Consider the following 23,259-nt stretch of genomic DNA (forward strand, 5'->3'; position numbering starts at 1 on the left):
TGCTAAACGTGAAATTATTCAGCTTGACGCAGCGCGTATCGTCACGGGGGTACTAAACTTACCAGTATAAACAATTTATATGTTGAAACTCGATGGGAAAAATTATCTGAAAGACGACGCAATCACAGGCTAGCTCAGTATCACAAAATTTTGAATAATAAAATTCCAGAGTATTTAAGAGACTTATTGCCTGATTCAGTAGGCAGTAGGCATGATCATAATACAAGACAGAGAAATAATATTTCACAAGTCAACACACGGACCCGTTTATATTCTGAATAACTTAAAAGTTTAAACTGTTATGGCCAATCAAGATTTTTTGATAAAAGTCGGTATTTGATCAGGCCTAGTATATAAGACGTTTTGACTTCCTGATTCACAATTAGATTCAAACGTGAAAAGGGTTGATCAAGCGGGACTTGATGTTACACAAAACATAATATAATAGTTATTTCACAACTACAATGGACCAGCCAGGGTCCGTAGTATGGACCTTCTGGTTTTTATGCCTATTTATGGTATATAGGCCAGTCAACACTAACTTTATTAAGTTTAGACCATTCTATGAGTACCAGTATAATTTCCAGTCGGATTCAGACGTCAAAGACCTCGGAAAGTTTAAAGTCGATGCAAAGGTAGGCCTCTGGACAACCATATTGTTGATTTACTTTTACTTTGTTTGAAAGTTCCATCAAAATGCACTTTTTAAAATAGATGCATATATTTACTAAAATTCTTAAAAATGTTTTACGTATATGCAATTTAGACGTCTTCCATCATTGATTTGAGAGCAAAATCTGCAAACTGTAAATTGAGACTGTGGGTGTCTTCCTTTGAAGCGAAAGGCAATGATTTTTTTTTTATATATGATTAACTTACTGCAAAATCACTTGTTTATTTGTATGTAAACGCAGTTAAACGACCGTATTGCAATTCTATTTTTTGTTGTTGTAAATTTAAAACTTTCTGCTCCCAAATGTGAAATGCATTAATTTTATTTGATTGCACATAAAAAAACTAAATAAGTGTTTATTTACGGAAACGAAAATTTAACAACGATAACATGCTTCTTTCCGTTGTCAGGTTTTAATCAGTAATTGACAATGGAAGTTATTTTCTATCTCACATCATATGTCTTTATACTGATAAAAAATGTGTTAGTTTGATACAAGATATGCAAATGTTAGGTTTTATATTGACTAGTCCCTGTTTGAGAAGTTGATTTTAACATATTGTAAGTTAAAACAGTCAAAGACAGTTGTTGGTGGTTGATGATAATGTACCTGAGTGATGTTTTCAATAAACTAGAACTGCATATGTCCGCCCATGCATAAGGGCCTTTAGTTTTAATAACACGATATGTTTTTGTACTGTCAATCTATACGATCTTTGGAATCATTTGCTGTGAAGCTTTTGAATGGGGATAAAAGTATTATATATAATTATATTTCCTCTATCATAGAGATTTGGTGAACATAAAATATATAAATCAGAAAAATATAAATCAAAGAATGTAACGGACACAACTATCGATTGTAGAAACCTCGATCTGCAGATTTTTTCCTATAACGAATCAATAACAAATCTTAGAGAAGCAAGTTATTCCGTCATTATTTTGCCAATAGTTTTACCCTCTGGTAGCAACAAGTAAGCAAATGTTCTAGATTTGAAACATGTTAAAAATACACGTTAACTTCATATTAAACATCTTCCGTTAGTCCTAAGACAAAGGGCGGAGGCGCTGTAATGATGAACGTCATGCAAAAAGACGACACACTGGCCTGAAAATGTAGATCGTCCTTTGTATTGGTGCTTTCTACGGTAAATGTTTAAAACTTTATCAATGTTTTTTTTTGTAAATTGCTGTCCGATTGACGGTTTACATTTTTTTAATAATGAAACGCCAACGCCATTTTTGTCATACTTCATGTTTGATATTCGGATAATTTTTTTTATAAAACAAAAAGTAGAATATTTCCCTTCTTTATATAAGAAAAAAATGAAACACAGTCTACTCTTGTTATGTAACTATAAACAAAAACCTTTGTTTTCCCTTGATATAATCAAATGAAAGATAAACCTGTGATTTGGTCTCTGATAGAAAGTTTCAATCATAACACATCTTCTTATTTTTATATGTCTATTTTTTTTATCACTGTTGATCCTAATTTACTAGCCTAAATCAATTTGTTTTGTTACCTTCGCTAAGGCTATCCCATTCGTCTAAACTGGCGTGAAGACGTCTTTCGTTCTTTTGTTATTGCACCGGAAAACTGAACTAAGATTTAATTAGTTGTTAGTGGCTTTGAACTAGCTGTCAGATAACTGCGAGTACTCTCAGATCTGTTCATTGTGTATTTTTGTGTCGGGATGTATAAGTACCCGGCCACGTCCACTTGTATTTTATGTCCATCTAATGAGTTAAGCCTTTTTCAACCGATTTTTAAAGTTCGTTCTTATGTTGTACTGTTATACCACTGTCCCGGGTTAGGGGGAGGGTAGGGATCCCGCTAACATGTTTAACCCCGCCACATTATTTATGTATGTGCATGTCCCAAGTCAGGAGCCTGTAAATTAGTGGTTGTCGTTTGTTTATGTGTTACATATTTGTTTTTCGTTCATTTTTTTACATAAATAAGGCCGTTAGTTTTCTCGTTTCAATTGTTTTACATTGTCTTATCGGGACCTTTTATAGCTGACTATGCGGTATGGGCTTTGTTCATTGTTAAAGGCCGTGTGGTGACCTATAGTTGTTTATTTTTGTGTCATTTTGGTCTTTTGTGGATAGTTGTCTTATTGGCAATCATATCACATCTTCTTTTTTATAAGACACTATAAGGAAGCAGTATCACTCTCGTATAAGCTTTTCTGAGAGGTGACTACCGACATGATAGCTGAACCAAATTTTTAATATCAAACCAATGTCTTTCATTTTTGCTAGTGATAGAACCTGTAATACTTTAAAAAATCATGTTACACATATACGAATTGTAGACTCAAAGTAATATAAAGAAGACACGGCATACAAAGAATTATATATATACATGTAAGCTTATGGAGTAATACGTGTCTATAAATAAGGAAAACGATACTACGAGTACAGTAAAAAAAAATCGACGGGAAACAGACAGCACTTTTAACATTGATAGAAAAACAACGAAAATGAAATCAACATTCAAATCACAAAAAAGTGAAATATACAGTTAAACCCTATCCTGATAAAAACTGAATTTAGGATCAACAGTATTTGCTCCACTTTTTAAAATATAGATAAGTCACATTACATGATTTTACAATATACAACTTCAGTTAAATCAAATGAAATCAAATTAAGTTTATTGTACGAAAAAAGGTTTCCAGCCTAGAATGATGAAAATGTATATAAGTATTACGTTAAAAAATGTACGGCCCAAATAAAGAAAAAAAAGTTTTCTGTTTTACATGTAAGCACCGATATTGATTGGTAATATAAAACTAAAGATTCTTAATGTTTCTTTATTGGAAATATTAAAATGAAAATTTATAAAAAAAAATCTCTTAATTTTTACAGTTAAATGTATGCTCTCATCCACCAGCAAAATACATCCACACTTTCCTTAACTTTTTATGAACAACTAGTTATCAAAAATCTAATAATTTTTAATACGCTATATATTAAAAATGATTAACCAGAGAAAAAAAATGATAAACGAACAAAACTCCTACAAATAAAAATAATAACAAGAATGTGTCCCCAGTACACGGATGCCCCATCCGAACTATCATTATCTATCTTCAGTGGACCGTGAAAATGGTGGAAAATCTCTAATTTGGTATTAAAATTAAAAAGATCATATCATAAGAAAACTTTAACCAAAACTTTGACCTGAAGCGTGACGAACGGACAAACGAACGAACAGACGAACGAACAGACGGACGGACGCTCAGACCAGAAAACATAATGCCCATAAATGAGCATAAACACCATTCATACCCTCCTTTCACTTTCTAAAAATTGCAACTTCTCATTATGTTTGCCAAAAAAAAAATCGAATGGACGCAAATAATCACCGATAGAAATGCAAATGCCGACCCCTTCTGTGAGCCGACAAAATAATATCAAGTTAGTTCATGTCGTATTGAATATTAAGTTTTGTAAACAAATGTTCCTACCCCACAAGGAAGTAATCCTAGGAGACGTCACTTGATAGTTTAACAATCAACTCAAATATTTTAAATAGTAAGGAGAAAGTTTCTTTAAATGTCGGGTACAATGATAAATACAAGTAATATATTCATTAGAAATTCCTTTTCATTAAAACGTTACAATGTAATCTGATGTTTTCTATTGTGGCAATGTTGTTTGACTGTTTACTGCATAACAAAGTAAAAGATTTCAATGAAAAGATAATCAATTCTATGAATCATACCGATAAAATTATATACAGAATTAAGTGGAAAAATGTTGAAAGTAGAAAACTAAAGTGTTAACCTATACTAAATATAAATACCTAGAAATATAAATACCTAGGGTTAATGTGTTTTTTTCTTTTGGTTTTGTTTGTTCGTTCGTTCGTTCGTTCGTTCGTTCGTGTGTTCATGTGTTTTTATGCCCCACTTACGATAGTAAAGGGTTGTTATGAGTTCTGGTCTGTCCGTCCGTCTGTCCCGCTTCAGTTTAAGGTGTTTGGTCAAGGTAGTTTTTGATGAAGTTGAAGTCCAATCGACTTCAAACTTAGTACACATGTTCCCTAGGATATGATCTTTCTAATTTTAATGCCAAATTAGAGTTTTTACCCCAATGTCACGGTCCACTGAACATAGAAAATGATAGTGCGAGAGGGGCATTCGTGTAATGGTGACACATTCCGTTGTTTGTTTTTATTTGTTTTAATTTGTGCTTGTGCTTGTTTTTGTTTTAGGTTAAGTTTATTTTGATACATTAATCCCTGAACCGCGTTGAAAATATGATAAACATATTTTTTTACCATAAGATGCTTTATTCATTATAGATAAGTTACACGAACATAGATGAAACAGATGCTTACCAGGAGATATTACTGAAAGTCTATACCTTCACATTCAAGGCTAACCATGAATCAGGTATGAATATATGGGCCTTTTTCAAAAAATGTGGATTTTCTTGTACAATCAATATTTCTAAAAAAGTGTAAATATTTTTATCCAATTTTTAGATACACAATTTAGTTTTTGGTGTGTGTAACAAGTTCCAGCAAATTCAATATGAAATTTAGCTACAGAAATTGCTTCCAGTGGGTTTCAAAGGGTCCAAAAACCCCAAAATTGCTTGTACGAAATTGAAAAACTAGTCTTTTTTAAATGCTGGTTTTAATACCCAACGGAAATTATTATTTTTCTTTTGTTATTATAAATATATAGGTATCACTGCAGGTATGTATACACAAATACAGGGAATTATTAGATTTTATTAGCATTTTTTTTTACTTTTTACTTCGTACTTAAAAAAATGTCAACTACATAACACAAATGAAATAATGTTGCCAATAAACAACTGATTATATCCCTTGTAACTAAAGAAGTGCTCTCTACTTACTCTTCATCCTCTGATGACGTGCTTAAAGTTACAGGATGACATCATTGATTCATTTCATTATAGATTAGTTTTGGTGAGTACAAATTACTCCGTAATTTTATTCTATGTCAACTTTGTAACGGCAAAAACATTGATAAATTTTGGCATACATATTTTTTTTTACATAAATCATTCAAAGTCTATAATACTGACTCTAATTCAATAAAAACCATTTATCTGGTAGTATTAGGGTCAAGAAAAACATCCAAAAACCACAAATAGGTCAACTACATAACGGTCAACTACATAACGCAGTGAATCGTTATGTAGTTGACAAAAAGCGTTATGTAGTTGACAATGCTGAATTAAATTCACTTTAAAATATGTTTCTAAAAATTGTTATTTTAACTGTTTTCATGGTTTTGAAAAAAGTGTGATGATTTTTATGGAAATATATATCAAGCAAAATGTAAATATTATTAAAAAAAAATTAGGGACCGAAACTAAATCCGTTATGTAGTTGACATATGTCCCATACTTGTTTCTATGTTATTTTTTAAAATATTTTTGTAGTAGCATTTAAGATTGCATATTTTTATTTCAGGTTGTATTGTTGTTAAACTATTCAATTTCATATATTAAAGTTGAAAATTGAATATTTTTTTGTATTGTTATTTCACAACTGAAATATCCACATTTTTTGAAAATGACCCATATATAATGGTGAATTATATCGAAGCGACCTAAGATAATTTCTATTGTACGTCCTTCTTCATTTTATCTTTTGTTATGCTATCGGTATAGATATTTAAAAGGATCGAAATCGGTACAAAGGAAGGAGGGGTAAATCTAGTGGAACTCGACTTTCTGCAGCATAGAACCCCGCAACAGTCGTGTTGAGATGAAATTTATAAAGATGACAAATCATTGATGACAAATTTATCGAATCGAGGAATTAAGATATTGGTATATGCTATAGACACTTGTTAATTGTTGATATGCGTCTGCTGACCACGATGTCCATTGTGTCGTTTGAATAGAACTGCAATTATCGCAATGATTCCTCGTTTCGGGGATAATAAGACATTATTTCATTATTTTGTTATGAAGTTTTTTACTTCATCTGGAAAACGTATATGTGACCCGCCATGACATTTGCAGGCTTATGGAGGTAGAACGTCATTGTTAGAACAATTATAAACATGATAAATATCGAGATTCAATGAAATACGTATGTGTGAAGAAAAGATAAACACTTTCGTTGGCTTCTTTTTTGCGGACGCCGAACTATACATCATATATAAGTTTTGAAAAAGTTTTACTTTATCGTGTGAAGTGAAAAATATTTGAATCTACATTTTAAATTGATACAAAAAAAATCAAATTTCTGCTTTATAGATTTCCTTTCATAAATGAAGTCTGAAATATATCCATAATAAATGCACCGTATCAAATGCATATAAGAGAACACCTACTTATAAACTGTTACGCGTCGCTTACTATGTATAGAGACATGCATAATAAATCTAAATTAAAAAAAGGAATTCTTAAAGCTTACTTTAATAAATTTTAAACTAACTTCATTTCAACAAGTTTAAATTAAATGTTCTAAAATAGAGCTACAAACAAACAAATACTGCTCTGCTCTAAAGTGTTTCTTTCATAAATGAAGTCTGAAATATATCCATAATAAATGCACCGTATCAAATTAATATATGAGAACACCTACTTATAAACTGTTACGCGTCGCTCACTATGTATAGAGACATGCATAATAAATCTAAATTAAAAAAAAGGAATTCTTAAAGCTTACTTTGACAAATTTCAAACTAACTTCATTTCAACAAGTTTAAATTACATGTTCTAAAATAGAGCTAAGAATTGTTTGCATTGCAGTAAATTTAAGTCTTTGAAATTTTATTCAAATACGCTATTCAACATCACTAAAAGCCGATAAATACAATAATTTTGTGTTTTATAAATTAGTGGCTTCAATAAATAAAAGTCGTCATAGAACAGTCTCATTTTCATACCGGTATTTGAAATGACTCGTTTCATTGCTATTACAACAAATATGTCATAATAACATGACAGAGAGTTTTGTTTCGGAATATTTTAGATAAATATACAAAAATCAAATTTTAGACAATGTACCCAACTAAGCCTGGAAATGGCTAGTCACATATAGTTAACGGCGATTTTCTCACAATGACGTTTTACCTCCATAAGCCTGGATATGTCGTGGCTGGTCACATATTGGGTAAATAACTAATGAGGGGGGATAGGACCTTTATCGGGACTCCGGGATCGGGTGTTTTTCGAATCTCGGGACCCGACGGGATTTCGGGATCAAGACCCCTCCTACCCTCCCTCACTAATATATTAATTAATATTTTCCTTTAATTTAATTTACATAGTTTAAAATCTTTAAAATGTGCACCAATACATGATTATGGGTTGACATTGATCCAATGCGGTTTGATATTTCAAACTTTTTCAGGTACTTCTGGCCATGACATGGATCTTTCGAAATGGTTAGTATTTTCATATTAATTTGTTTACGATATTAATTCATATAAAAACGGCGGAAGATCGTTATGGTGATGATGTGTTTAGTTAGCCATGATGCGGGAAAGGGGTGTGATCACGTTTCTTAAATATTTGATATTTTTATATTCCGGTAAACAAATTTTTGTTAGAGAAACGAGCTTTACGGTGACCTAGTATAGTTGTTAATGTCTGTGTCATTTTGGACTCTTGTGGACAGTTGTCTCATTGGCAATCATACCACATCTTCTTTTTATATTTTGTTTTACATTAGGGGTTAACGGAATATAGCCTATAGTTTGAGTTACAGTATATCCCGCTCAAATTTTTTAATATGATAATGAAACCGAATGAAAAATTCAAAATTATAAAAGTATATTTATTGTATTGTATCAAAGAGAATTCATATCATAAATAAATTTGTTGAGAGAAAACAAGTTATAACAATAGTATTTCATATTTGTCGATTTTAGCAAACTGTCATTGGATCAAATTATTTCTCCAGCGATGAATAAATTTCTTGCATAACTATCGTGACTTATTTGATCGCTGTACGCCTATTTATTAAAGTTTATGATCATTGGTGTGTCCATGATTTATTTGTTGTCCAACTGTAAGTGGCTTATTCTGTCCCTTGCCGAATGACTTTTCCTCCGAAAGTATAATCGCAAAATAGAGTTTTATTTAGCCAATTGTGTTTCCCCAAATCTGACAGGCTATATGGTGTGGTGCCTGCAAAGACATGCGATTCAGAAGAGATGTCTCAGACAGCCATTTACTTTTTTGATTAGCTGATTGACGTCGCTGCGGTGAGGATGAAATTGTACTTTGTTAATTGTCTACAAAATAATTTTTTTCATGATCTAACTTTCGATTAGTATTTATTCATCTTGGATCATATATATATTTTTTTTTTATTCCATAGGTTTTCTTTTGAAATAACTCCGCATGGGGAGATTTTGAACGTTTATCATCCTAAGGAAGATGGTGAAGTATTGGCCACCAAGAAAGGGTTTGCTGCTCTGCTTGCGTCGAAACTGCACGGGAAACAGCAGGTATAACATATATCATATATCAGTGTTTTAGCACTACACTGAATAAACGTACACTGTCAGACAGTTTGAGACTGATTAGATGTGTTGAAGTAAACTGAAAACGATCCAGTTCATTATGGAAACAAGAAGTTCATACCGGCCAACTTTTCTAAATGCCCAACGGGGGGTTTTACCGGCTTAAGATGGTTCTTATAGTCCTACAAAACCTCCAAGGTGGCCTTCAAATGCATTTTGATGTTGATTTTCAGATCCTTCATACATTTATAAACATAGAGACAAAACTGATCTTTCAAAATTTTAAGTTGGGAGCCTCCATGAGGGAACCCCCCCCGCAAATAGTTCACAGTTGGCAGGTATGAGAGTTGATTATTCCATTTTGTTACGTACATTTCACTGATCTGTATTTAGACAAAAATTTACATACCAGAAATATATAATATCGTTTAATCGTGAGTGAATTTTCAGGACTTTTCAAATTTGTGTCTACACTGCGGATTGCCGTTTCTCTCCCCTTACCAACATCGTCCCTTAAATAAAGTGTGGGAACTGACAGTCAAGATACGTTGATATTATATTCCCACTAACATTCCTTTCATATTTTATTCAATTGAAAGATATAAGACATGTTTTTTTTGGTTTTAAACATATAACATTATCTCTGGAACAAACAGGTTGGGCTCAAGTAAGGAAAGGGGGGTATTCCCTGTATTCAAGGAACACCCCAGTTTTATGATGTTACCCCCCCCCCCCCCCCCCCCAGTCTACAGGGACTTCATTTTTTCTATTTCAATGTATGGTATAATATTTACAAATGGTGCATTTTAGCTGCAACAATAGTATTTGCAAATTTCAGGACCAACAAAAATTTCATTGGGGGAGAGGAGGGTTTCAATAAAAATGTCCTGCAATTTTTCGTTGGCATTGTAATCTCTATCCTGCCTTTTTATTTTTCAATTCATTCAGTACTGTTATTTTCATTAATTCAAATCAGATAATAATACTCAAAACTTCTGTCCTGCCTTTTTTCAGATTTCATCCTAGCCCCTACCCCCATAAAAATCAAATGGTTGCTCCCTAAGTGGAGCCTTGTTTAGAACTCAAAAACACACACATCTTTTGTCATATCTTTCAGATTTTTGTTGAGGTATCAATTGCTCCAGGTGTAACTGATCATGATGACTTTAGGTAAATTCATGGTACATGTATATCGCCATCTTGGATTGTACGATTGCAGTACAACATCAGTCTAGTTATTTGCCCAAATCGTAGAATTTGGAGACAGATTTCAATTTATCAGTTAGACTTTACTTATATGAAGAAAAAATGGTGATTTATTGTTTTATTCAAAATATTAAAACGAATATCAAATCTTGTGTTTTAAGAATATTTTTTTTTCAAATAAGCCATTTAATACATACATGTAACTCTTTTTGTAAAAAATATATATATACTGGACTGATAGGGATTTTTAATATTTTTACTTGTAGCAAGAAAACAAATTCGGCAACACCATTTTTACTATGGATTTTGAGCACTATTTACTTGACATTTGTCCAGGAGTCTGTTTCCCAAATAAAAACTTACGATTAAGATTGATTGTAAGTCATTAACAATTCAGTATACTTGCGATAAATCTGAATTGTAAGTATTTTTTTTTGAAACTGACTCCTGAGCTGTACATTTCTTACATTGTAATATTTTGCTCATTTGTAGATTTTGGGAAACAAGAGAGGAAATCAGTGGGTTTATCATACAAAAGAAATAGGAAATGAAGGTAACATTATCAAATAGAAAGTAAAATTACTGATGGTAAACTTAGCTTGTAGGCAGGAATACTCATTTTAGACAGAACTGAAAAGGTTTAATTAAAGGTGTGTACTTTTAGAGTAATAAAAACAGACATATAAAACATGTAAAAGTTAAGCTAACAGTATTTAAATGTATTTGTCTAAGTTCTTGGAACAAATGTGTCATATAATATAAATTGGCATGAGTATCATTAGTACATGTAGTGAGCTTTACCAAAAACTTATTCAAAATTATTACAGATCAACTAAATGTATTTATGATACGTTATAATTGATCTATCATATATATGGTGATCAGTTTTATTAGCATCCTCATCTAGGGGGGGGGGGGGGGGGGGGGGTGGGGTGGATATAATATATATGAATTGAAAAAAGAGACAGCATGCATATGTGTTCTTTGATATTTTGTAGGACCTCATAATGCAACCTATACTGTTGTGGACACTGCCACTGGAATTGAATTCAGGAAAGTACGATTGGGACATCCATTTGTTAATTCCAAGAGTACATTTCAAAAGGTATGGAATATATGTTTATTTGAATTTCTTCTCAATGTAAGAATAGAATAACTTCTTCAGTCATGTCAGTTGTAATCAATTAAGGGGGCATTACGTGTATTTCAGCATGTGTACTCGGTTTTCTTTATTCTAAAACTGTCTGAACTACATCATAGTACATGGACATGCAGAGGAAGTATTTATGTAAGATACATGAAAAGGAATTGATTTTGTGAAAGTGTGTATGATGACCTGATTTACTGTGTATCATCATTGTTTTGATTTCTACATCCATTTTTTCCACTAAATTTGTTAGGAGTACAAGGTCGATAGAATGACATGCAAGATCTACAGATTTGTCTGACAGTGAAAAATATTGTAAATTTTCCACAAATCGCATTAGTAGGTCTCAAGTTTTTTTTCTATTTTTTTAAAATTGCAATAATAAATGCACATAATAGCTTCTGAATTTGAATTATATAAAACTTTGTGCTTTGCTCAGTAATGCTATTTAACTTTTGTCAGGTTATAGTTCTGACAGACAAACATTTGCAATGAACAGTGGTTCTTAATAACTAATGATTCAGTGAATCACAGTAAGTCAATATATGTCAGCATTGTCTTCATTTATATTCAATAATCTAGGAATTATATTTTTCTACAAGATATATATGCAAACAGATTAAAAATTTCGTATCAAATATGTAATATTTTCAGACTAATATATACATATATGTTTTTCCTAATTTCTTTTAGACCTTGCATTTCCACCATGAACTTGGAACCATTCATAAAATTCTTATTGAAGAACATTTCAAAGGTCCAACAACACAATCAAAGTAAGTAAAAGTTTTGTAACAAGTATTTAGATGGCATTTTTGTTTACCATATCTCTTACATCTCTTAACAAAAGTTGTTCAGGGGTTACATGTAAAGATCTGGAGGTTAAGGGTAAACACTCATGTTAATATCTGGATATCTGATGACACGACTCGTGTAAATTTCTGGACAAGATTTTCAGGGGTTACAACTCGTGTAAAGTTTTTGATATTTAGGTATAAAAAATCATGTTAATAAATATTCAGAGTTTATATGGGGACAAAGTCCCCAATAACAGTAGAAAATTCATTAAAATAAAAAATTCAGGAAAATTTCCTGAATTTTTCATTGTACTAATGAACTCAAAATCGTTCAATTTTTTTAATGTCATGTTTTGAAATCCCGGAATTGCGCAGAAATCTACATTGCACTTACTTTATCCGGTCTTTTGAATCTTTGAGTAAAATGTATATTTATCAGTCTAGTATAAATAGGAAGGAACACAATACCAATTTCATTTTTAATAATTCCTTGATATGAAAAAACGTTACCTGATGAGAGCGTTTCTTTGTTTACATTGCATATAACGTCATATCTTAAATAACGTCACAACTAAAATCCCTAACAACAGAACCAAAATCGGAAACGTTACAGTATTTCCGTTTCTTTTTTTTATAACAAATATTTAAGTTACAAAAAAATACTTCATACAGACTTCGTCCCCATTAACAGGTTATGCCTACCTCATATTAACAACTAATGTAAGGCGCTTGATTTTCAGGGCAACAACTTATGTCTCAACTTAAAGTTTGCTATATTATTCTAAAGGAATACCAACTCTGTTGGAACAGTACAATATATATTTAACTGTTGCATAGAATAACAAAATTTGATTGGTTTCTGTTTTTGTTTATTTCCAGTTTTGACCCAAATTACAACATGAGGAAGGTGAAAGCTGTCAATGAATTCAGTTCTACAGGTATACTTTTTTAAGGGGAGACTTTCTTTTTATGCCCCACCTACGATAGAAGAGGGGCATTATGTTTTCTGGTCTGTGGCTCCCTTCGTTCGTTCGTCCGTCCGTCCATTCGTTCGTTCCTCCTGCTTCAGGTTAAAGTTTTTGGTCAAGGTAGTTTTTGAAACTTAGTACACTTGTTGCTTATGATATAATCTTTCTAACTCTAAAGCCAAATTAGAGTTTTGACCCCAATTTCATGGTCCATTGAACATGTAAAAAGATAGTGCGAGTGGGACATCCGTGTATTTCAGACATATTCTTGTTTTTTGTTGAGATGTCTTTCTACACTTAGCTATAGACAATAGATTTGATTTTTATGCCCCACCTACGATAGTAGGGGGGCATTATGTTTTCTGGTCTGTGCGTCCGTTCGTCCATCTGTCCTTCCGTCTGTCTGTCCGTCCGTCCACCCATTCGTCCGTCTGTCCCGCTTCAGGTTAAAGTTTTTGGTTGAGGTAGTTTTTGATGAAGTTGAAGTCAAATCAACTTGAACCTTAGTTCACATGTTCCCTATGATATGATCTTTCCAATTTTAACGCCAGATTAGAGATTTTATCTTATTTTCACGATCCACTGAACATAGAAAATGATATGGCAGATGGTGCATCCATGTACTGGGGACTCATTCTTGTTTGTAAATTATATTATAACAAAATATAGAAATGTTATTTGTTTGTCTATGATTACCAAAACATTAATTAGTTGTTCATGTATAACTTCCATTGAGCTGCATTATGATTTTCCATAAGTAGGGTATATATAAAAAAGAAGATGTGGTATGATTGAGACAACTCTCCACAAAAGACCAAAAAAACAAAAATGAACAACTATATATAGATATAAGAAGATTTCATGTAAGTGCAAATGAGACAACTCTCCATTTAAATGCATGCAAATGACTTGTAGTATGATTGCCAATTTTAAAAATTGGTAAAAAAGTCAATCCCTCAATAGAAAATTTAAAAGAAAAGTTGATTCATGTCCTATAGTACAAATATCAACATGTGATAAATGATTATTAAGAAATACAGAAATTTAAGAATATATATTACACATTATAGCCTACCCAGAAATGTCTGCCATTAGCAATGGAAAGCTTGAATTTCTAACCAGACACAGAGCTACAGACCTTCTAGATAAACCAATTACAGAACTGATTAATGGAACAATCCATGTACAACAGGTAAGAATTTAGCATTCCAGTGAGCACCAAGCTTATTATTTCTGATGCATGCAAAGATTAGATGAATCTTTGTTTAAAATTCTTTTCTTTTTTAATTGAAAAAGTAACTTTTAAAAACTCTTAATCCTGAAATTTCGAAAAAAATAAATAAATCCTTGCATGATTCAAATTTCAAAAGAGTACTTGTATTATTTCCTCTTTAATTGCATGCTTCATATCAGATTGTATTTACAGAATAGAAATCTTGAGGGGGTACAATAGAAAAGCAGTGTTGTTAGGCATATTATATTAACATGTTTACGTGCTGAATATATTGCATATCAATTCGACCATGGACCTTAAGCAGCTATCCATCAATTGTTCATGTGCTTCACTTAACACAGTTTTAAAAAAAAGATTTCTATTCTGTAAGTACAAACTGATATATATATATGATGCATGCAACTTATGTCAACAGCACATACTGTTTAAGAGAGACAGACTTAAAATACACTTTTTCTACAGTTTAAGAGAAAGAAACCAAAAGTACCTGTGATGCAGTTATGGCAAGATCTGAAGAGCAATGTGACATGTATCAGAGAGGAGCCAGAAGAGGGTTTGTATTCTATTACTGTTTAGAAGCATTAATTCAGGCCTGATAAGATAGAATATACAAGAGAGAAGTACATATGTTAAACAAAATAATTCCTACACTTAACTGTTACATTGTAAATAGGTTAGATATTTGTGTAATTTTGGCATCAAATGATCACTGTAGAACCCTGTGTTGAAGTTTATTTTGAATAAAACAAATATACTGTGGATTCATTTATTTTCGTGGGTACCAATTTTCGTGGTTTGAGGAAAACTTACATATTCGTGGATATTTAATTTCGTTGTTTTGGCGATGTCTATATTCATTCCTTTAAAAAATTTGTATTTCGTTGAACATTTGAATCGTGGTTCTCCTGTACCCACGAAATCCACGAAAATTGGTATCCAACGAATATTAATGAATTCACAGTATATGAAATTGAAATAGGAGGGCATATTTTGTCTGTTTCTCATATCAGAAGTACCAGTTTTTGAACTATCAAACATCAGAAAACCAGTGCACTCTTATATGGGAATACATATGTCCAATTTTCAGCACAAGCCAGTCATTTAAATTTTGATCTTAATTATTTGAAATTAATTTCAATATAGAAAGCAATGGGGAAATAAATTAGTGGTTTGTCGTAACAAATAGTTATAAATGTTCTAAGTACTGTATATTGACCTAAGATAGTAGTTGATAATTAAAACTGTTTAATGATACTGTTAATTAACAGGTTCCCCTATTGCATCTTATTGTTTCCTGAAGTCACTTGAGATCATGAAGCTGTTACCTGATGAAGAGATTGTTAAAGTGGCAGATTTCTACTTCATTCAACTTAAACCATTGTATGTAATATTGTAAAGATAGAAATACATTATTTATTTGGGGGATAGATCACATAATAGACACTGTTTTGAGACAAAAATCTCAGTTATTGATTTGGGAATGTACACCGGGCGGTCGGTTCGGCAGGTTGGCGGGCAGCAGCCACATGTTGTCTGTGCATTTACTCATGAAATGTTTAACCAAAGTTTTCAAAATTTTAATATGTTGTTACTGACAACAAAATGGAGGTCAAGTTCAATAATGACGATTTTGACTGTTATGGTTGTTGAAAGATTAAATAATGATGTTTCCAGACCTGTCTGTGCTTTTACTCATGAACTGTTCCACCAAAGCTTTTAAAATTTCAATATGTTATATTGATGACAAAATTGAGGTCAAGTTCAATAATGAAGATTTTGACTTTTACCATTCAGGAGTTGTGGTTCTTGAAAGATGGAAAAATTGTGTTTCCAGTCATGTTGTTGCTTTTACTCATGAACCATTCTACCAAAGCTTTTCAAATTTTAATATGTTGTTACTGATGATAAAATGGAGGTCAAATTTGATATTGACGATTTTCACTTTCACCGTTCATCAGTTGTGATATTGAAAAATGCCAGGACACAAATAAATGTTAATAAATCTGGTTTGCTATCACTCTGACAGCCTCTTGTTAAAAATTACACAGAAAATAATACATGGTGTATATATATTCTTTTTATTTCATTTACTATTTTACAGACAAGAACTAACTCTTTACATGTTTGTTGCCAAGATATATTTCATTGCGTTATATGATGCAATTTTAAAATGTTCATTGTAAATCAGAAATAAGAAATTAAAAATAATGCTTGTCTATTGCAAGGATAGTTTTATTCATCATGAACAAGTGTTGCTTAATTAATTGCTGGAGGTTCATTCTTTCAAATTTTAATGGGTTTATTGAGTAATCAATGTTATATATTCAGGTTAATGAGAAACAAAGAAGCCACAGAAATAATGGTTGATGTTTTTGGTGCCTTGGGAACAGACCTTACCCAAAATCTTTTAGTGGAGAAAATTTTGAGAGCTGATAGAGCTAACCCTACATTGATTGTACGTCTAATGACACATATAGTGGGCATGGATGAACCACCAGTTGAGGTAGGTCATCTTCAGGTTATATTTTGCACACCAGTTTCGTTGGACAATTGTGGAGGCTGATATTGTTTCACTCTTAGAATGGTGAAGTTATTTAATTGCCCTGTTTATATTGAACAAAAGTTTTTTGTAGACCATCAGTCTCATCTTTTTGACATATCTGGTTCATATCTAAACTCAGGTAACATTGAAATTTTTCATGCTGAAAAGTTCATCAGATTATAATGAGCAGGTTCTTGTACACATGTTTATTTTTAGATAGGTTTGTTTTGTGTGCAATGTTTTATAATAGGTGATTGGAAAAATATCAATATATAATCTCATACAATATGAATTTAGTGATATTCAAATATAAGTTTGAAATTTCATTAAAGATAAATCCTTAAAAATCTTGTAGAACATTACTACAGCCATGGAAGATATTTGTTTCAAACCAGAGAAGTTTCATAGTTATATGTATGAAGGGGACCTTCACAACAGAGTACTTCTGGCACTAGGGTCAGTAGCGCACAAGTTATCCAAAGCTGGACAGACAGACAAAGCTACAGAGATCATAAACAGAGTTCATAGTATGATTGGACTTCATGGTTAGTAAATAAGAATTAGATTGGACTCAAATACACTGTTAACCAATTTATTTTATAGATATTTTTTTGCAGGATTATCAGATTTCCTTGTAATAGTTGAATAAGGAACAATCGAAGTTTTACATTTGTGTGACGATTTATATTTACGTTATTTAAGTCACAAACATAAATTGCTTGCGATAATAAATGGCTCACAAGAGCAAGTTGGATTACAGTAATGAAGTTGGTTTTTTGGGTAAAGATTGCATGTGGATGCATTTCAGTGGGTGTCAATTTTTGTGGATTGAGGAAAACTTGCAGTTTTGTGGGTATTTGATTTCATGTTTTTTTGTCAATCTCTGAATACAAAGTCTGTAGACAATATGTACTTCGTAAAACATTTGAATTTGTGGTTAACTTGTATCCACAAAAAATACAAAAATTGGTATCTAATGCATAATAATGAATCCACTGTATACTGTGGATTCATTATTATTTGTTGGATACCAATTTTTATGGGTTTTGTGGGTAGAGAGGAACCACGAATTTAAATGTTCAAAGAATATCATATTTGCAATAGGTTTTGTATACAGAAATTGGCAAAACCACGAAATCAAATATCCACGAAAATGCCAGTTTTCAGCAATCCACATAAATTGATGCCCACGAAAATAAATGAATCCACAGTAGTTAAGAGAATATTGTTGCAACTTACATTTTCAAGCCAAGACTCACATTTTATTTGGTTTAAATACTCCTTCCTTTTGACAGACCCTTGGTTATACAGGCAGAGAAGATCATCCCAGTCCAGGGTACAGAAGATGGAGTATGACCGCTATAGAGCAGTATTACTGGAAACATTGGGTAACGCTAGGATGGATCACTCTTATGATTATATCATATCACACATCAATACTACAAACTCTCCATGGATCAAACGGGCTGGAGTACATGCTCTTAGGAAATATAACCATCATGATGTAAGTATTACTGGAAACATTGGGTAACGCTAGAATGGACCACTCTTATGATTATATCATATCACACATCAATACTACAAACTCACCATGGATCAAAAGAGCGGGAGTACATGCTCTTAGAAAATATAACCACCATATGGTAAATTTTTATAACTTATCATGTATTAACAGAGATACATACTTTCATAAAATGTAAGATTCATAGATTAATTCAGAATTGTAATTTAATTGTGCTTTTCCTTTTTGGTGAAGTTCGACGTGTAGATACATTTAAAAGGTTTGAGCAACATTTGAAAAACTAATATATCATGTTGGTTTCCTGACTTGTTGCAGATCCAAATCCATCAATTTTTGATAGCTAGAGTTAATTCCCTTTAAATGTATTAAGCTTAAAAAATGGATAAAATTATATTCATTTTCCATTTTACAGTGAAGGGTAATGTATACAAATTTGATAGGAAAAGGTGTGGATGTTTGTCAATGTTGATATGAAGATAATATTTTAGTTACATTTCCTTGATATATGCCAACTATATTGTACTTGCCAAATAAATTGGTTTTGACTTTCAGGCAGCCAATGTATTGCTGACCACTGCATTATATGATGATGATGAGAATGTAAGATATGAGGCTCTGCTGATGTACCAAGCTCATCCAAAGTCTGTCTTGCTTAATCCATTAAATGTCAGGTAAAACAGATTATAAGTAATCTAAATGTTCCTACATCATAATACTGCTTCAGTGGTCTACAGTAGAGTGCTCACTTTGAGAGTGAGATGTTGTGTGTTAGATCCCTGGGTTTGTCACATCAGAGTTTTTAGAATTAGAACAGTAAACAACAGTGGACAACACATATTTCAGATAGCCTATATAAATATAGGTCATATGTCTAAAAAATTAAACACAGTGATGCTTCCATCAGGATGACCACTAACTTGAACCAGGAAAAGCACATAATTTGGAAAGCAGAGTAATGCTCTTCTCATATATGTACAGAAACCACATTTTCTAATTTTGAAATTATATTGAGATTCACAATAGACCAATTTCAAGCTCTTTTTAATAAAAAATTATGAATGTCAGGTGACCAGAGTTTAATCATCATATATGACTTCATTGAACCATAAGCTCTTACTGTGACATAACAAAATAAGCATTGGAACATTAAAAGAAATTCAGACCATCAAAGGTGGTTACCATTAGGTACTGGTAGTCAATAATTGGTTGACTACCTAATCTTATTGTTGAAATCCATCACAGTAAATTTTGTGAGTCTTCAGATAAATCGTACAAATATCAAGGTTTATTAAAACTGATTAATGGTAACAATTTTGTACAGGTCCAATTTATGTTTTATTCCAGTGGTTATTGAAACCCTAGAAAAAGCAAAAAAAACATTATGTTTTTGTGTGTTGATATTTTCTATTAATTTCTCTATGAAATTTACTTATTTTAGGAATGACAGTAATGAAACTAGTGTTATAGATCCCTACGCATCAGATATGCATTTTGTGGCTGTAAATCAACGAGCAAAGAGAGGATTTTTTGATGGACTACATTTTAGACTGCAGGCACCAGGTGTAGACTGGAGGAAATTGCTTGGTTCTGAAGATGTTGGTGCATCATTTGGAATTATCATTGAAAACTACCTGGATTTGAAAATAGGTTAGAAAGTTCAAAAGTTAAGAAAGTTGTTATATTTCCTTCATTTTTCCTATGACCACAATGAAATAAGTTGTGAAATTTAGCATGTTGTGTATATTTGCTGCTATTTCTCACTGGGGTTTAAGCACCCATTATTTAATCTATTAAATAAATAGTTTTGGTAAAAACATTTACTCTATTTGGAGCTTATTAGATTGAATATGTAACCTCCAGATTAATATACTTTATATTGTGCTATTAGTGATAGTTTTCAAAAATTAACTTATCTCTATTCCAGCACCACTTAGTGGACATGTGAAAGTGAATGTCCATGATGAAGCCTACGCTAGAATACATCTTGGTATAGTTAATAAAAACTTGGATTTTTTCTTGGCAAGACTATGCTTCAAAGGTGGCACTAAATACAACCTTAACATTTTACAGGTAAAAACAATTTGCATATATATTCAAGACAGATTTTGGCCAGGTTGGACAAATTCCAAAATTGAATTATAGTATGGTGATGCTGGGCAAGTGGGTGGTTGGTCCAGAATGGTAGTAACGCTTCAGTTTAATGTTTTTAGTCGAGGTAGTTTTTGATGACGTTGGTAGTCCAATCAACTTGAAACTTAGTATACATGTTCTCTATGATATGAACTTACTAATTTTAATGCCAAATTAAAGTTTTCATCCCAATTTCATGGTCCACTGAACATAGAAAATGAAAGTGCGAACTATGGACACATTCTTGTTTAACTTACAATAAGTTGCCAAAAGCAGAGTACATACTATAGATTTGAATATTTGTAAAATATTTTGAGGTTATTAATTTAACCTTTTTAAGTAGAAAAAAAGTAAGTGAGAACTTTTAATGACAAAACATGCGTGATATTTTGTAGGAAAATGAAATGAAGAAAGTTGGCAACATGGCAAAAGGATTTGACGGTGCCATAAAAGGAATTGTGGGAGGGATAAAAGATGGAATCGATCTGTTTAAACAGATCATCTCTGGAAAATTGTCATTTAAAAAAATGATTACAGACTTTGTCGATGCTCTAGAGGATCTACCTAAAACAGTGTGTATTGGATACTTTTGATTATGTTGATATAAAAAAAACTAGAGATTTTGTCAAAAGGTGCAATCACCAAGTGTATTAGTTAATTACTGTGAAAACATAAAAAAATCATAAAAAAAAGTTATTAAAGAATAGTCTTACATACATGAGAAAAGGCAAACAATAAAGATTAAAGGAAAATCAGATTATAAAGAATAAAGTACTGGTCTAATCAGACTTCTTTTTCAATGTTGTTACATTCATAGAAAATGTCATAGCTATAGTTTCACTGTGTGTTTGCTTGTTATTGATGATAGATCAATTCTAAATAAATAAAAAGTTATTGAAGAAAAAAACTTAAATTGTCATTTATTTTTAGATATTATGTTTAATTATTTTCCAATTTCAGGTAGTGAAGCTGAGAGAAACAGCTATAGAGGTGATAAAGGCCCTTGGAAGAATTGATGAACGAGATTTACCTCCCTTTATCAGACCAGTAAAAAGATTAGTGATGCATGTTACAAAGCTGTTCAACGATATCAAGTCAGATGTCATGACATTCTATAATGTAAATATCATTCTTCAAGTAGATATTAGTATTTGGGGATATGATGCTGCCCTCTGACCATTTAATTTGGTTCACCTTGACAATTTGTATTTGGTGTATCTTGTTGCCTTCTGAATAGTAGGGCCAACGTAACAATTGTATTTTTATGCCCCACCTACGATAGTAGAGGGGCATTATATTTTCTGGTCTGTGCGTCCGTTCGTCCGTCTGTCTGTTTGTCCATCTGTCTGTCTGTCCGTTCGTCCGTCTGTCCCGCTTCAGGTTAAAGTTTTTGGTCAAGGTAGTTTTTGATGAAGTTGAAGTCCAATCAACTTGAAACTTAGTACACATGTTCCTTATGATATTATCTTTCTAACTTTAATGCCTTATTATATTTTTTATCCAATTTCATGGTCCATTGAACATGGAAAATGATAGTGCGAGTGGGGCATTCGTGTACTTTGGACACATTCTTGTTATTTGTTATCATATGGTTTATTTTTGACATACAGGACCATTTTTGAAGATGACACATGATTGAAAAGTTGCCTGTTTTGGTTGACAAGAGATAGGAAGTAAAAATTTATATCCAATGGAGCCAACCATTTACATTTTATTATTTCACTACAAATGTTTATATGGCTGATTGTAGGAAAAAGATCTGTTTTGTACTTTCAAAAAGTGATGTTGTATTTAAATGCTACAGTGTGTAACATTAAATATTCAATATTTCATTTTACATTTCTAAACTATCGAAAGAGGATAAAGAATGTCTTTCAAAATATTCCGCACTGGTGGCCATGGATAGACACAAGGAAAGCGTTAGACTTTGATTAGGATCCTTAATGAGTTTTTATCTAAAATATGCATTTTTAAAATTCATAATAGAAAACATAACATTGGTCTTTTACTGAATATAGAATATATATAATGTGTATTTTAGACTCTTGAAGAGACAATAACAGTGATAATACCAAAGAGTGCCACAGATGTGTATGAGGCCATCAAAGAAGTCATACATGCCTTTAGTATCATGATAAAAGATCCTAAAACTGCCATTACTCAAATAGGCAAAGGAGCTTTGACGTAAGTGTAAATTGTTTGTTTAATTTGTGAAACATTACTTGGTTGTTTTAGTTTGAGTCCTGGATCTGACATTTATAAAAACCTATAGTATTTATCATTGATATTTCACAAAAATAGATCTATCCTATGGTACATTGCTGTTAATTTTGTGTGTGTGTTATCCTTGTCTTTCAGAAACATTGTTTACTGTACAGTGGCGGATGCAGGAATTTTCGAAAGGGGGGTGCTAGCCCAGGGCAAATGGGGGGTGCAAAACATATGTCCCGATTGTCCCGATTCAAATGCATTGATCGGCCAAAATAAAGGGGGGGGGGTGTGGACCCCCGGAACCCCCCCTCTGGATCCGCCACTGCTGTAGTTAAAAGATGATTTAAAAATA

The 23,259-nt window shown here is 32.1% G+C and overlaps 1 protein-coding gene across 1 annotated transcript; it reads left to right on the plus strand.

Annotated features, from left to right (window-relative positions):
* Nucleotides 1–412: 412 nt before the first annotated feature.
* On the plus strand, nt 413–21,872 carry LOC143084112 (uncharacterized). Its single transcript, XM_076260519.1, has 19 exons — nt 413–635; nt 4,992–5,082; nt 8,034–8,067; nt 9,006–9,135; nt 10,849–10,909; nt 11,355–11,461; nt 12,197–12,279; nt 13,180–13,238; nt 14,339–14,460; nt 14,965–15,055; nt 15,771–15,882; nt 16,831–17,005; nt 17,400–17,589; nt 18,340–18,548; nt 19,119–19,237; nt 20,005–20,213; nt 20,491–20,636; nt 21,092–21,268; nt 21,657–21,872. Exons 1-19 carry the CDS (start codon nt 465–467, stop codon nt 21,870–21,872), a joined length of 2,502 nt encoding a protein of 833 aa, XP_076116634.1. The 5' UTR covers nt 413–464.
* Nucleotides 21,873–23,259: the final 1,387 nt, after the last annotated feature.

This window comes from Mytilus galloprovincialis, chromosome 7 (assembly GCF_965363235.1).
Source record: "Mytilus galloprovincialis chromosome 7, xbMytGall1.hap1.1, whole genome shotgun sequence".
Taxonomy (NCBI): Eukaryota; Metazoa; Mollusca; class Bivalvia; order Mytilida; family Mytilidae; genus Mytilus; species Mytilus galloprovincialis.